Source organism: Emys orbicularis, chromosome 1 (assembly GCF_028017835.1).
Source record: "Emys orbicularis isolate rEmyOrb1 chromosome 1, rEmyOrb1.hap1, whole genome shotgun sequence".
Lineage (NCBI taxonomy): Eukaryota > Metazoa > Chordata > Testudines > Emydidae > Emys > Emys orbicularis.
In genome coordinates, this window is record NC_088683.1 from 242,629,288 (window position 1) to 242,646,520 (window position 17,233).

General features: G+C 46.7%; 1 protein-coding gene across 2 annotated transcripts in view; it reads left to right on the plus strand.

Annotated features, from left to right (window-relative positions):
* ASMTL (acetylserotonin O-methyltransferase like) overlaps positions 1–17,233 on the plus strand; it is a 54,251-nt gene that overhangs the window by 14,248 nt on the left and 22,770 nt on the right. For both annotated transcript variants that reach the window (XM_065403374.1, XM_065403378.1), the window contains exon 7: positions 15,120–15,546. In XM_065403374.1, coding sequence (XP_065259446.1) covers positions 15,120–15,546 — 427 coding nt within the window. The remainder of the gene's footprint in view (positions 1–15,119; positions 15,547–17,233) is intronic.

Genomic DNA, 17,233 nt, shown 5'->3' on the forward strand with positions numbered 1-17,233 from the left:
TAGATGTATACATTTACATTTAACCATATTTAAAATGCATATTATTTGCTTGTGCTCAGCTTACCAAATGATCCAGATCACTCTGTATCAGTGAACTGTCCTCTTTGTTATTTACCACTCCCCCAATTTTTGTGTCATCTTCAAACTTTGAGTGATGGTTTTATGTTTTCTTCTAGGACATTGATATAAATGTTAAAGAGTGTAGGGCCAAGAACTGATTTCTGTGGAACCCTACTAAAAACACACCTACTTGATAACGATTCCCCATTTACAGTTACATTTTGACGTCTGTCAGTTAGCCAGCTTTTAATCTGTTTTAATGTGCTCCATGTTCATTTTATATTATTCTAAATATTTAATCAAAATGTCACGCAGTACTAAGTCAAACACCTTGCATCAACACTATTGTGTTCATCAACCAAAATTGTAATTAATTAACTTTGACATGGGTTGAGTAAAATCCTAAACAATTGCACTTTAACTAGAGGTAGTTTTTTGTCTCAAAAGTGTGATCTGTTTGTTTTTTATTCTTCTGGGGAAAGTCATACCATTCAGGTAGTGCTTTCTTGGTGTTCTCATTAAAAATCATGCAGTGGATCAGAGTTTGAGACTAATGGAGTCTTTCATCTCCAAGTCAGTATGGGTTGAACCCTCTGGTGGGGCGGGGTTGAAAAGTCTTTCTGGTGCTGAGACCCTTCTAAATAATGTAATAGACTTATTGACAGCTCTGAAAAGAGCAGCATTGCTGTGCTGTGGAGAAAGCTTTTTCCAGCCATCTTTGGATACATGGAATATCGCACAACGAGGCATCTTGTAGAATGTAAAAAGTGGGAGGGAAATAAGAGATGAACCTTCTTGATTTGGAGAATAACCCTTCATATTTCTAAATCAACTAGGTCATTTTGTTTTATTCAGCTCACATTTGTAAATTCATTTTAATCTGTGAATGCCATGAACATTCCCTCGAGAGACAAGATGTTAAATAAAATTGAACCTAGCACAGATCCTTAGTCTTTACAGTCCATCAACCAGTATCAGGCCTTGTGTGTCCTCCCTTTTATCCAAGCCTACTTGAATGAGGTTTTCAGGAAGATTTCAGGAGACACTTAAATGCTTTATTAAAATTCAGTTGTATTAGGTTTGCCATGTTCCCTCTTCTTCTCCCTCCACTTCCCCTCCCCCACACCCTCCACTAATTAGCCAGCATTCTTAGAATGTCATGAGTGTTCATGGAGACAAGTGGGTTTGTATAAAATTTAACTAGCACTAATCAGTCCAAGGCTTGGGAAGTGAGAAATCTAAAGAAGCTATGGCGCTTACACATCATGTATCTATAAAAGAATTGCCAGATCTGTCACATCGCCCAGTACTGCATGATTTTGTAATCCATTATATTACATATACTCTACACCCAGCTATGGACCAGATCATTGGTCCCTGCTCCACCCCCCTTCAGCTACCTCTGCAATACCATGCCCAGGAAACTGTAGAACCAGCTCTATACAACTAGGTCTACACAATCTATTCCAGCCCTCTGCTAGCATAGGAGCTGTTTTGAAGGTAAAAGGGTAAGTTTCCAGAGTGCCCTCTGGGGTTGTTACTTTTAGCCTAAGTAAGTTAGTGCGGCCTCAGAGCTTGTGTTAGGAGCTGAGCTGGCCTCCAGCTGACTCTGAGATTGGGAGAATGCAAAGGTGATTTTGAGCTATATTTGTCCCAGTCCTCTAGGGTGCTGCAATAAGCATAGCTTAGCTGGATCTGAAGATTTGGCTCCATAACTCTTAATTTCTGGTCTTATGTTTAAAACCTCAACCCTCATGTTACATTGGCCTTGCTTTTGGCTAATAATAATAATTTAATCACATTTAGTAGGATAAGAGGAACCAATGTAAATTTGACCCAAACAGGAATAATTAAATCTAGGGCAGGAGCAATTTGTTACAAAAAATAAGGTGATCACTTGGGCTGTGTGGGGAAAAAAATATTTTTTTTTAGAGTACAGATTAGTTCCCAAAAGCATACTCTGATTTAGTGAACTAATCTCCCTTGAGTATGCAGCTGATGAGAAAGATGAGATTTGAGGGGCAAACTACAGTAACTCCTCACTTAAAGTCGTCCCGGTTAACATTGTTTCGTTGTTACGTTGCTGATCAATTAGGGAACATGCTCGTTTAAAGTTGTGTAATGCTCCCTTCTAACATTGTTTGGCAGCCGCCTGCTTTGTCTACTGCTTGCAGGAAAAGCAGCCCGTTGCAGCTAGCTGGTGGGGGCTTGGAACCAGGGTGGACCGGCAGCCCCCATATCAGCTCACCCTATTAGCTCCCCGCTCCCCTAAGTTCACTGTGCAGCAGCTGCCTGCAGTTCAGCTGTGTCCCTCCTCCCACTGCCAGGTGCTGCTCCTGCCCTCTGCCTTGGAGCTGCTCCCCGAGACTCATGCTTGCTGTGTGGTGGGGAGGGAAGGAAGAGGGGGGCTAATGTCAGGGTGTCCCCCTCCCCCCTGCTCCTGCACCCCGCTTACCCCATCTTCCATAGAGCAGGGGGGACACACCAGGGCTCAGGACGGAGGGAGCTTGCAGCAGCTGCGGTCTCAGCAAGCTGATCTAATTAACAAGGCAGTGTACTTAAAGGGGAATGCACATATCTCCCTCCATTCCTGCTGCCTTGTAAAGTGAGAGAGTTAACCCTCGAGGGCTTAGCCAATTGCTAGATCATCATTTAGCAGTAAAGGAAATATCCCACCCTCTGACTCCTCCACCTCAACCAAGCTTGGTGAAAAAAATTTCCCTGGAACCTAACCCCCTCATTTACATTAATTCTTATGGGGAAATTGGATTCGCTTAACATTGTTTTGCTTAAAGTTGCATTTTTCAGAAACGTAACTACAGCGTTAAGTGAGGAGTTACTGTATTGGATTTTTAGATAGAATTGAAGGCTTAGAATGAAAAATCCAGGTGTTGTGATTATGGCTTCTGGAAGGGTGAGAGAGCATTGCTGAAGCACAGCTGCAGCAGAACTGCTGCTGGGAGGAATTGGACAGCACGTGTTAGCTGTTCTTTCTGCTCCCAGACTCTTGTTAATTCACAGCGAGAGATCCAGGTGGGCTTCTGGGGGTCAAAAGTTCACATAAACTATTCTGCTCCTGTCTGAGACAGATCAGACTGAAAACTGTATACCTGAGAGGAGGGGAAGCATCTACTCTGCATTGGTGTGGGAGTAATTGACGATACCAACCTACAAATTACATGCAAACCAACGGGTGCCCTGGGAGGAGGAAGTCTTTCATTCATCCATCTCTTCCTGTGTCTATTTATATAGGCTAAAGCAGTCCTTTACTGAAGAACTTGTTCGGACATTACTTATGCTCCAACTAAGAAGCTTTTTCTTATGAGGGTCCAGCTTCATGATGTTGTGGCCAACTTAGTCATTACACAGAATACTAAAAAGCAAAGCGACATCTGTATTATTGAGGATTGCATCAAGTTGCTGGTGACATGATGGACAAAAAACCCCAACAACCCTGCAATACAAAGATTGGCTTAATCAGTGCTTCTGATATTTACTAGACCTCTCTGAGCCAGGGTCTAAATCTACAAGCATGAAGCAGATATAAAAAATGACGTGGAAAGCACTGTCCTGGGGAAGCATATTGGTGATGAGCCCAGCTTCCCTCCCAAACTTCCGGAAAGGGTGCTGAAATGGCTCCTGGGGCTGTCCCTGGATTCTGCACAGGGACTTTTTCATATCACTCTCTAAGTAGTGGACAAATAGGAAGCCTCCCAATCTTTTGGCTGCTGGTGGGGAGAAAATAAAACGCTGTTTTCTCCCTCTCTGGTTTCCCCCTGCTCTTCTTCCCACCCTGGAGCTTCCTAGCTGCTGTGAGTGTCTTTACTATCTCCTTCCCCCAGCTGTCTGAATGGTTTTTGGGGGGGAAGGGCTGGGCCTTAGCTATTCTATACCTTCTGGCTTCTGTGACATTACATAGGGGGTCCTCTCTGCTACACCCTTGCTCCAGCTTCTATTTTGAAATCTCTTCTCTAGTGGTAGTAAATAGTTCTAGTACAGTGGTTCCCAAACTGGGGTTCATGAACCCCTGGGGGTTCGTTAAATGTTTCAGGGGGTTCTCAGGGGAAAAAAAACCCCTAATGGAGGACAGAGCTGTCCCTAGGGACCCCAGGCAGCATGGGGCCAGCAGCCTGGAGCCCCTGGACTTCCAGGAGGTAAGCCGATCAAAGCAAGCATATCTATCACACTGAGGAGATGTAAACTTCAAGACTCCTTATAAGAAATGGAAAGGGAGGTGGATATTTTTTGCTGTTTTTAAAATCAAATAGGCAGTTAGTATTGTTTTTAAAATTATTATCAAGAAAAAGTTTAAGCTTTGTTGTAACGTGCGTTGTTTGCCTGGACTGCTCAAGACCTGAATGCTTGTGTAGGAGGATCTCTTTGAGTTGGCTTCTTAAATACCTTCATGCTGTTTCACATCTGATACTCCTTGATGAAACATAGGAGTCTTGTCTTATAACAGCCTTATTCAGAGTGATACAAGCTACGAAAGTGAGATCTTGAAAGAGTGTTGCCGTTTTAATAATGTAATAAAAATACTGTAATGGTAAATAATAATTAATAATAAATAGTGTGTAATAAACATGTCATAAAAACAAATTTTATATTTCCAAGATCACTGCTTCTATAATTTATACTCAGGTAAAGGAGAAAATCCCTGGAAATATTCATTTTTAGGAGGGGGTTCGCGAGACTTGACATTTTAGTGAAAGGGGTTCACAGGTTGTTAAAATTTGGGAACCACTGCTCTAGTGCCATTCTCTGCTTCTGCTCTTAATTCCCAAGCAGCAGCAAATTAATATGAATATGATTTCTGTCAATTTCATTGCCCTCCACAGGGTTTTCAATAGCAGCAATTAAACCAACCAGAGTACTGCAACTTGGGAAGGCTCTAAGTAGCAGTGACACAGGCACAAGAATCATAGAAATATAGGTCTGGAAGGGACCTCGATAGGTCACTTAGTCCAGTTCTCTGCACTGAGGCAGGGCTATGTATTATCTAGACCATCCATGACAGGTGTTTGTCTAACCTGCTCTTAAAAACCTCCAATGACAGATTCCACAACTTGCCTAGGTAATTTGTTCCAGTGCTTATCATCCTTACAGTTAGGAAGTTTTTCTTGATGTCCAACCTAAATCTCTCTTGCTGCAATTTAAGCCCATTGCTTCTTGTCCTGTCCTCACTGGTTAAAGAGATTAATTTATCACCCTCCTCTTTATAATCACCTTTTATGTACTTGAAGACTTTTATCATATGTCTCTCCTCCCCCCCAGTCTTCTCTTCTCCAGACTAAACAAACCCAATTTCTTCAATCTTTCTTCATAGATCATATGTTCTAGACCTTTTATCATTTTTCTTGCTCTCCTCTGGACTTGCTCCAATTTGTTCACATCTTTCCTGAAGTGTGGTGCCCAGAACTGGATACAGTACTCCAGCTGAGGCCTTATCAGTGCTGAGTAGAGTAGAATTACTTCTCATGTCTGGCATACAACACTTCTGATACTACATCCCAGAATGACGTTCGCTTTTTTTTTCAAAAGTGGTACATGTTGACTTATATTTAGTTTGTGATCCACCATACCCCCCAGAACCTTTCCGCAGTACTCTTTCCTAGGCAGTCATTTCCCATTTTGTAAGTGTTCAACTGATTGATTGTTCCTTCCTAATTGTAATACTTTACATTTTGTCCTTATTGAATTTCATCCTATTTATTTCAGACCATTTCTCCAGTTTGTCAAGATCATTTTGAATTCTAATCCTCTCCTCCAATGCACTTCCAGCCCCTCCCAGCTTGGTATCATGAGCAAACTTTATAAGAAATAGTTCAATGCTAAAGCCAGAAAAAGCCATGGCAAACTGCCAGTCTCTCCACCTGCCTATCTAGGAGGACAGCACTGCTTGGTTCATATTTGTAAAGTTATCATTGTAACCACCAGGGCTAGATATTTAACTCCTTAAATGAAAGCTTAGTTTGCACCCTTGGCACTTTCTCGTCCTAGCATCACACTTGCCAAGAAAAGCTTCCTACCTACCACCGGAGCGTAGGAGAGCGGATTTTTCAAACTCTGTGCTTAATTATAATCCATAGCAAAGATAGGCACATGGACAGCCTGTGGGTTTCAGCCCCAGACTCTCAAAGAATAAAGGCCAAAGTTACAGCTTGCATAAGCAGGCACAGTTTTATTGAAGTCAACCTTTCACCCAGAGTTAATTTGGAACCTGGCTTAACCCATCAAGTTTCTGAAGTTGGATCTGGTCTCTGTATGAAAAGACAGTTGACCTGCTGCCTCTCTGTACTTGTCAAAGCTGTGTTAGCCATTTGGCTCCAGTCCAATACTGCATCCCTTTTCATTGCTTGTAGAACATATTGGATGTGCACATGGCTCCCCTTGACCTCTGGAGGAATCACATCCAAGGGCAGTCAGTGAAGCATGTTTTGGTACAACACTGACATTAGTGAGTTGCATTTTTTTTTTTTTTTTTAAAGAGGATGTTTAACAGTGGTTAAAAAGTCAAGGCCCTCAAGGGCATTCTTCTTAGTTGCAAGATCCAATGTAGGTGAATTGATGTAGTCTGCTGCTATTGCATAATTGATAACCCTAAAAGACTGCTTTAGAAAAAGGTCTGTGATCACCACATATCAGTAAATTCATCTAGTCTGAAATGTCAACAAGGTAGTTCACTGCTAGAGCTAAAAAAGCCATTGTGAATGTGTGTAAAGTGTAAATATTTACCAATTCCTTGAAGCTTAGCACTGGAGCAATTATTAGGAAACCAGTGGGAGGGAATTTTAACTCATGTCAGTGCATATAACCTTTCACTCTACAAATAGAAACAGTGGATAAGTAATAATATGTGGCATTGTGTGCAGTTACGTACAGGCAGATGGTGAGGCACTAGGCTAAAAGCATTGCTGCATATGTTGTTGATCAGTGAATTTATGCCAAGGGTAAACCTTGGTAGTTGAAAGTATGACAGCACCTCTTGCAGCGGGAGAGGACTGAAGTAAAATGCTAGAAAGGGGTTCTCTCCTGACTTCCAGTGCTGACTTTTTATCAGATCTTCCCTAGCAAAATAATGTGCTTGCTGTGGGTGGCCACAACATAGCTCATGCATGTCACCTTAGTGAAAGTCAGAATGGCATTACACTACTGGAGGGTTAGTCTGCTTACTAAAAAGTCTTGGACCAGGATCTCATTGATTTCTACAGAGTTCAGGGCCCGTGCAACCACTAGGCGAACTAGGCGGTCGCCTAGGGCGCCAAGTGGTTGGGGGCGCCCACTGGGTCTTAGTGTCCACCCTTCTGGTTTTCCTATCCCTGTTCTGACCCTTCCTGCAGGCTGAGCCCTGGTCTACACTACGAGTTTAGGTCGACTTTAGCCGCGTTAAATCGAATTAAGCCTGGACACGTTCACACGACGAAGCCCTTTCTTTTGACTTAAAGGGCCCTTTAAACCGGTTTCTTTACTCCACCTCTGACGAGGGGATTAGCGATAAAATCGGCCTTAGGGGGTCGGAATTGGGGTAGTGTGGACGGAATTCGACGTTATTGGCCTCCGGGAGCTATCCCACAGTGCTTCATTGTGACCGCTCTGGACAGCACTCTCAACTCAGATGCACTGGCCAGGTAGACAGGAAAAGCCCCGCGAACGTTTGAATTTCATTTCCTGTTTGTTCAGCGTGGAGAGCACAGGTGACCACGCAGAGCTCATCAGCACAGGTAACCATGATGGAGTCCCAGGATCGCAAAAGAGCTCCAGCATGGACAGAATGGGAGGTATGGGATCTGCTCGCCATATGGGGAGACGAATCACTGCTGGCTGAACTCCAAAGCAGTAAACGAAATGGCAAAATATTAGAAAAGGTCTCCAAGGCCATGAAGGACAGAGGCCATAACAGGGACGCACAGCAGTGCCGCGTGAAAATTAAGGAGCTAAGGCAAGCCTACCACAAAGCCAGAGAAGCAAACGGAAGGTCCGGGGCAGAGCCGCAAACATGCCGCTTCTACGCGGAGCTGCATGCCATTCTAGGGGGTGCAGCCACCACTCCCCCAACCGTGTGCTATGACTCCCTCACTGGAGAAACACACAGGGAAGAGGGTTCGGAAGAGGAGGATGGAGCAAATGTAGATAGCTCACAGCCGCAAGGAAGCGGAGAAACCGGTTTCCCCAACAGCCAGGATATGTTTATCACCCTGGACCTGGAACCAGTAACCCCCGAACTCACCCAAGGCGTGCTCCCAGACCCTGAGGGCACACAGGGGACCTCTGGTGAGTGTACCTTTGTAAATATTACGCATGGTTTAAAAGCAAGCGTGTTTAATGATTAATGATTAATTTGCCCTGGCAATCGCGGCCAGTACAGCTACTGGAAAAGTCTGTTAACGTGTATGGGGATGGAGCGGAAATCCTCCAGGGACATCTCCAGAAAGCTCTCCTTCATGTACTCCCAAAGCCTTTGCAATAGGTTTCTGGGGAGGGCTGCCTTATCCCGTCCGCCATGGTAGGACACTTTACCACGCCAGGCCAGTAGCACGTAGTCTGGAATCATTGCATAACAAAGCATGGCAGCGTATGGTCCCGGTGTTTGCTGGCATGCAGACAACATCCATTCCTTATCGCTCTTTGTTATCCTCAGGAGAGTGATATCATTCACGGTCACCTGGTTGAAATGGGGCAATTTTATTAAGGGGACATTCAGAGGTGCCCGTTCCTGCTCTGCTGAACAGAAATATTCCCCGCTGTTAGCCACGCAGTGGGGGGGGAGGGGTGAAGTGATCATCCCAGAGAATTGGGTGTGTGGGGGAGGGGAGTTAGTTGGGTTTGTGCTGCATGTTAACCCTGAAACCGCAGCCCCTCCTTTTACATTGCAAACCCATTTTAAATGGCCAACCCAACGGGTGCTTGGTATGGGAAATGAGAGCACTACTGTTTGAAACCATTCCCACATGTTAAGAAGGTTAAAAAAGCCAAAAGACTGTGGCTTACCATGGCTGCCTGCAAGCTGAAATCTGTGGCCTGGCACTGCGTGAGTGATCTCTCACACCAAACCGGCAGGCCCTCAATATAAGAGGAAAAATGCGACCTTGTAACGAAAGCACATGTGCTGTGTAATGTGAACAGCAAAATTTAACGTGAAAGAGTGTACCCATTGTTCTCTAAAATGTGTCTTTTTTAACCACCTCTCCCTTCTCCTCCACCAGCTGCAAATGTTTCTCCTTCACAGAGGCTAGTGAAGATTAGAAAGAGAAAACGTAGGACGCGTGATGACATGTTCACAGAGCTACAGATGTCCTCCCATGCTGACAGAGCACAGCAGAATGCATGGAGGCAGTCAATGACTGATTACAGAAAAGCACAGTATGAACGAGAGGAGAGGTGGCGTGCTGAATCGCGGGATGAACAGAGCAAGTTGCGGGCTGAAGATGATAGGTGGCGTCAGCTTGCAGACAGAAGGCAAGAGTCAATGCTCCGGCTGCTGGAGCATCAAACTGATATGCTCCAGCGTATGGTTGAGCTGCAGGAAAGGCAGCAGGAGCAGAGACTGCCGCTACAGCCCCTGTGTAACCAACAGCCCTCCTCCCCAAGTTCCATAGCCTCCTCACCCAGACGCCCAAGAACACGGTGGGGGGGCCTCCGGCCACCCAGTCACTCCACCCCAGATGATTGCCCTAGCATCAGAAGGCTGGCCTTCAATAAGAGTTAAAGTTTTAAACTGCAGTGTGTCCTTTTCCTTCCCTCCTCCCCCACCCATCCCGGGCTACCTTTGCAATTATCCCCCTAGTTGTGTGATGAATTAATAAAGAATGCATGAATGTGAAGTAACAATGACTTTATTGCCTCTGCAAGCGGTGCTCGAAGGGGGAAGGGGAGGGTGTGGTGGTTGGCTTACAGGGAAGTAGAGTGAACCTGGTGGGGGGTGGGCGGAGGGTTCATCAAGGAGAAACAAACAGAAGTTTCACACCGTAGCCTGGCCAGTCACAAAACTCGTTTTCAAAGCTTCTCTGATGCGCACCGTGCCCTGCTGTGCTCCTCTAACCGCCCTGGTGTCTGGCTGCGCGTAATCAGCGGCCAGGCGATTTGCCTCAACCTCCCACCCCGCCATAAATGTCTCCCCCTTACTCTCACAGATATTGTGGAGCGCACAGCAAGCAGCAATAACAATGGGGATATTCTTTTCGCTAAGGTCTGAGCGAGTCAGTAAGCTGCACCAGCGCGCTTTTAAACGTCCAAATGCACATTCCACCACCATTCGGCACTTGCTCAGCCTGTAGTTGAACAGCTCCTGACTCCTGTCCAGGCTGCCTGTGTACGGCTTCATGAGCCATGGCATTAAGGGGTAGGCTGGGTCCCCAAGGATCACGATAGGCATTTCAACATCCCCAACGGTTATTTTCTGGTCCGGGAAGAAAGTCCCTTCCTCCAGCTTTCGAAACAGAGCAGAGTGCCTGAAGACGCGAGCATCATGTACCTTTCCCGGCCATCCCACGTTGATGTTGGTGAAACGTCCCTTGTGATCCACCAGGGCTTGCAGCAGCATTGAAAAATACCCCTTGCGGTTTATGTACTCGGTGGCTTGGTGCTCCGGTGCCAAGATAGGGATATGGGTTCCGTCTATGGCCCCACCACAGTTTGGGAATCCCATTGCAGCAAAGCCATCCACTATGGACTGCACGTTTCCCAGAGTCACTACCCTTCATATCACCAGGTCTTTCATTGCCCTGGCAACTTGGATCACAGCAGCCCCCACAGTAGATTTGCCCACTCCAAATTGATTCCCGACTGACTGGTAGCTGTCTGGCGTTGCAAGCTTCCACAGGGCTATCGCCACTCGCTTCTCAACTGTGAGGGCTGCTCTCATCCTGGTATTCTGGCGCTTCAGGGCAGGGGAAAGCAAGTCACAAAGTTCCATGAAAGTGCCCTTACGCATGCGAAAGTTTCGCAGCCACTGGGAATCGTCCCACACCTGCAGCACGATGCGGTCCCACCAGTCTGTGCTTGTTTCCCGGGCCTAGAATCGGCGTTCCACGGCATGAACCTGCCCCAGTAACACCATGATTTCCACATTGCTGGGGCCTGTGCCTTGTGAGAGGTCTATGTCCATGTCAATTTCCTCATCACTCTCATCGCCACGCTGCAATCGCCTCCTCGGCTGGTCCTGGTTTTGCTTTGGCATGTTCTGGCTCTGCATATACTCCAGGACAATGCGCGTGGTGTTCATAGTGCTCATAATTGCCACGGTGATCTGAGCGGGCTCCATGATCCCAGTGCTAGCTATGGCGTCTGGTCTGAAAAAAGGCGCGAAACTAGTATCTGACGGACCAGGGGAAGGAGGGAGGGAGGGGCGAGTGACGTCATGGCGTACAGGTACAGGGAATTAAAATCAACAAAGGTGGCTGTGCATCAGGGAGAAACACAAACAACTGTCACACAGAATGGCCCCCCCCAAAGATTGAACTCAAAAGCCTGGGTTTAGCAGGCCGTTGATTTGACGGAGGGAGGGGGAAGCAAATGAATACAGAACAAATCTATTTTTTACATCTTAAGACGACGGTGCAGCATGACTGATAGCCCTCGGCATCTTCTGGGTGCTTGGCAGCAAATACTGGGCGCTTGGCAGTTAGTGTACTAAGACTGATAGCCACATTTTTCCTGTATGATGACGATGGCCTTCAGGCCTATTGCACGATCTGCTGCTCAGGGAAGACTCTGCTAATGTGCGATGATCCAACTTGTAATAGGTAACTACGACTGATAGTCATCATCGTCATTGTGAAGGCAGCAGAATATGACTGGGGGGATGGGGGACTGGGGGACATACAGAGTTCCAGCCACTGCTGTACGATGACGACGGTTACCAGTCGTAATACACCATCTACTGCCAAAAGGCAAGGGGCTGGTGTAATGCAGCCCCATGGCTGCCAGCACCCAGATCGCCGATGAAGGCTACCAGTCATGCTGCACCGTCTACCGCCAAAAGGCAGTTAGCTGCTGCTGCTGTGTAGCAATGCAATCCGACGTCTGCCGGCACCCAGATGACATATGGTGACGGTGAGCTGAGCTGAGCGGGCTCCGTGCTTGCCGTGGTATGTTGTCTGCACAGGTAACCCAGGTAAAAAGGCGCGAATCTATTGTCTGCCGTTGCTCTGACGGAGGGGGAGGGGCCTGACGACATGTACCCAGAACCCCCCGCGACACTGTTTTGCATCATTTGGGCATTGGGATCTCAACCCAGAATTCCAATGGGCGGCGGAGACTACGGGAACTGTGGGATAGCTACCCATAGTGCAATGCTCCGGAAGTCGACGCTAGCCTCGGTCCTGTGGACGCGGTCCGCCGACTAGAGCACTTAGAGCATTTTATGTGGGGACACACACAATCGGCTGTATACAACCAATTTCTATAAAACTGGCTTCTATTAATTCGACCTAATTTCGTAGTGTAGACATACCCTTAGTCTTCCTGGGAAGGGGATCTAGTAGTTAAAAGAGAAAAAGCCTCCAGCCTGCCAGACCTATTAGCACAACACTGAAACTGTTAAAGAGCCATTCAAGGGGTAATGAAGCCACTTAACAGGCATTTGCCAACCCCCAGGTATATACTGTCAGTTTCTGAATGTACTGACAAAAACAGTTGTGCATGACTGTCATATTTACTCAGGACATGTCAGTCTACAGTATCTTAGTTTAAAATTTGCTTTAAAAATATTTCATTAGTGAGTTGGTGAAGATTATAAAATCACATCTCTAAAAAATCCTTGCATAGATTTTTAGATGCACAATCATCTTTAGCCTTAAATGCTTGGATCTTCAGACATGGTTTTTTAAATAAATCCTTCAAAAGACCTCCCTTATCTAAAATACACATTTTAAATTACTATAGTAAAAAAACTTACTTCCAAAGTCTTCCAGTCCTTTCTGTTCATCCATTTCTCCCTTCACCCCCTCTCCCCCTACCCCCATTGAAGAGAGCCCTTAAACGGACAACAGCCCCTTGCTCCCAGATAGCTGGACAAAGAGTTTCCCTTTCTTTACTTCTGACTATCTGATGAACTAGTTTTAAGCAAAATCAGTACCTTAGTAAGATATAAAATCCTTTGTTATGCCTAAAATCTTTGGAAACATATTTTTTAAAGTTGGTGAAATTTCATAAACATGTGTATTGTTATGGAGATCACACACAGTAAATTAGTGTTCCTTTTTCTAAAAGAAATGAACATTGTTATGAACACACTAAACCTCTGTAACTGATTAATTTAAAATAATATCTGTTTCAGTGAGTTAAATATGTAGTAATCTGGAATGATTACTTTATGAAGGTTTAAGAGTACATTTAAAATATAAAATCAGCTTAGAAATACTGATTAAGAAAATGTAAAATAGAGAAGAGCTGCATCATGTATTCCATAATATTTAAGGCTGTATTCAGCAAGACAGCTGACTCACCCTTACTACCAAGTTTTTGCAAATAAATGTCTGACAAACTTCAGGGCATATCAAACCTATGACTGACATTTTTTATTCCCAAATTTAGTGCTTTTAATTAGGTACCTTCTGCATGTCCATTCTGCGTGAGGGAGAGGGTACAGGGATCTCTGCGGGGAATTGTGACTCTCCGCCACCGTGAGGTGGGCCGGGCGTCTTGTTATTCTTTCTGCTTTGTCCCTCCACCCCCACCAGGCTGCAAGCTCAGGCTGCCGTCGGGCATAGGGGCACCAGTTTAATAATACTGCATAGGGCCCCATAAATCCTAAGGACGGCCCTGGGGGCGCCAAAAAGCGGTGCCCTGGCTTGGCAGGGAGGAGCTGCCTACCAGAGAGCCAGAGCGTCGGCTTGCGGGGGCGGCGAGCCCCAGCCATGGAGGAGCCGGTGCGGCACAGGGGGGCAGGAGCCCTGCAAAGGCAGCAGGGCACTGCTAGCAGGGAGCAGCCACGCCCCTTGCCCCTCCTGCCCAGGCTGCAGCCTGGCGCCCTCCCCAGGGACTCCTGCAGGCTGCAGCAGGTGCATGCAGGCAGAGGCCCCCGTGCGCCCCTCAGCTTCCCCCCTCGCTGTGCTCGGGGTCTGCGTCTCCCGGGCATGTGAGCCACTACCGGGGTGCAGGGCCCTGAGTCTGCTCTGGGAGGGGCAGCAACGGCAGCAGCTCACACTCCCGGGAGCCGCAGAGCCTGAGCGCGGCGAGGGAGGAGCCGGGGGACACACGGGGTCCTCTGCCCGCATGCATCCACTGCAGGAGCCCCCGCGGGGGGGGGGGGGAGGGGCGCTGGCCGCAGCCTGAGCAGGAGGGGTCAGGGGTGCGGCTGCTCCCCGCTAGCGGCGCTGCCGCCTTTGCAGGACTGCTGCCCCCCTGTGCCGCGCGGACTCCTCCATGGCTGGGGCTCACCGCTGCCGCAAGCCAATGCTCTGGCTCTCCGGTGCCTCCGGAAGGTGGCTTCTCCCTGCCGAGCTGCTGCAGCGGCCCAAGCCCGGCAAAGCCAATGAGTGGACTTGGGGCGGGGGCCGCCGGGGTGGGGAGGGGAGGGATCATGGGAGGGTTATGCACCCTCCAGGGGAGTTCAGGGGGCAGGGAGGGGGGAACCTGGTCTGGGGAGCAGCCCCTGGGCGTGGTTGGCTCCTGGGCAGGCTGGCCCCTGGGGTCTATAAAGGCTTGTTGGGATTTGCCCCGCAATGAACCGATGTGCGGGGCGGAAGTTTCGCTTAGGGCGCAAAATATCCTTGCACCGGCCCTGACAGAGTTACACCAGGGTTGAATATGGACTAGTGGGTAACGATGGCTTTCTCATTTGAACTCAATTATCTAGTGTTATGTAGTGAAAGAGCAGGCATTACTGTTGTGATTCCAAAGCTGCAGTGTTGAACCAGGACCGTCACAAGTTAGTTTAATCCATCTCTAGCTTTAACACACTAGTTCAATCAAGGCAAAGTTCTGCCATTTCCATTCTTATAAAACATGTTCATACACCTGGATTTACAATCAGTACTAAGTGGTTACTCCTTTCCTCCATCCCCACATTCACTCTTAACCATTGTCTTAACTAAATGTCTGTATTTTCCCCCCCGCAGGGACAAAGCTGGTGGTTATGGAATCCAGGCCTTTGGTGGAATGTTAGTGGAATATGTTCATGGAGACTTCTTGAACGTGGTGGGCTTTCCTCTGAATCACTTCTGCAAAAAGTTAGCGGAGTTGTATTATCCACCCCTCAAACATACCATACAGCATGTCAAGCATGACTCTATCCCCTCTGTCGAGACTTTTGAGAACCTCAGTGATGGAGAGAGTGACTCTTCAAATCCCATGCAGCATAAAAGTGCTAACAAATTAGAGAGGAATGGGGTGCCCCACTCAGGAGCCATTCATACGCCAGTAAACAGTGGTAGCATCAAGCCTGTTTGTACAGTGGCTGTGGAAAATCAGAGTGGAGTGATGGAATATCCAGCTAAATTCCCATCAAAAATTGTAGAACTTATGGATGGCTTCAGAGCTTCAAAGGTAAAAAAAACAAAAATACCGCTCCTTGATTTTATCTTCTCTGCACTGGTGAGCTAATACAAATCAAATTTGTATTTTTAAACATTTCTGTGTAGTTTGGAGGTTCTAACAATAAAGCAGTACTACAACACTGTGCATGTGTATGGGGAACAGCCCCATTCAAACAAATGATCAAATGTATTTATTTTACTTTAATATTCATTCTGATTCTATGTGTGTTATGCAAGAGAATGGCATCTTTCAGCAGCTGCACCAGTGACCCAGGCTGTCGTACCAGCGCACATTCCAGTAAGAGGCTCCAAAACAACAGTAGCCTCAGGGATTTACTGCACTGGGCTAGCAGAATGCCTAGGGGCATTTTGAAAAGTACCTTTTAGTGATGCAAATACTGTCTGTGCATATTTTGTTATGACATTCCAAAGCAGCAGCCAATGTTCCCTCTAATTTTTCCCACGCATATGCAGAATGAATTTTGTTATGTGCACCCAATATGGAGGTGATGTGTGACTCCCCACAGCTCTCTCTCCCCGCAGCAGCACCTCGGCTGGGGGGAAGAGGCGCCTCTTCCTGTGGTAGCTCCGGGCCAGGGCTTGGTTGGGCCCAGGGGAGGGGCGCCTCTCCCCCTGGCCGCAGCAGGTCCAGGGCTGGGCTTGGGGCCGGGGGACGGCCGCCTTTCCCCCGGGCCGGGGAGGGGCGGTTCTGCCCCTGGCCATGGCAGGTCCTGGACTGGGCTGGGGAGGGGCGCCTTTCCTCCGGGCCATGGCAGGTCCAGGGCTGGCCCTGAGAGCCTGCGTGGCACTGAATAGGTTGCTGTGTGGCCACGCAGCTTAGAGGGAACTTAGGCAGCAGCATGGAGGGACATCTTAAGAAGTGCCCTTAATAATTAGCACCCTTAGATTTAAAGCAAGTGGCAATGCCCCACTGAAACATAGACCTAGAATGCCACTGAATAAATTCGCTAGTGCATTTTACTTCAGATCTGATCCTAATACATGCTGAGCACCTGTATCTCCTATTGATTTCAGAAAGTGGGGGAACAAAGGTGGGAGAGAGGAGGGGCAAGGATCCCGATGGGACAGGGACATGTATATAAGAGGAAAGAGCTGATTACATAACTGTTAAAATATTATATGTACTTGTAACGTTTATTGAGAAAGGATGTAAGACCATTCACAAAGTAACATTTATTTCATAGTAATCAGAAATATTATCTAAAACAACATAAATGGTGAGAGAAATATATGTCCATAGTGACTCTTCTCCTAAGGCTGTGTTGAGATTTGCACTTGAAGTAATATTAAGATCCTTTTTCATTGTAATATTTGAATTTAACCTCCATGTTTGGCACAATAACACTTCAGAGGGCAATTGAACTTTCTACGTAACTTTTTTTTAGTGAATGCTCCCTGTTAATTTCTGCAGAGGAAACACTTCAAAATGCCCCCATTTAAAATACATATTTTTATATATATGTATATGTAATGTCTATTGTGCTCTACCTCAATCCTTTATCCTTTCATGTATTTGTATTGTAGGTTCCTGTAAGAACCGCCTTCTCTTGATTGCTCAGATTTTGTGTTTTATCTCTACTTTTCACTGAAATACTTCTCTAAGAATCTCTTGTATGTGAACCAGGGCTGTAGCTGATGATCACAATGCAGTAACTTGTGTTGGACCTTCATGAAGA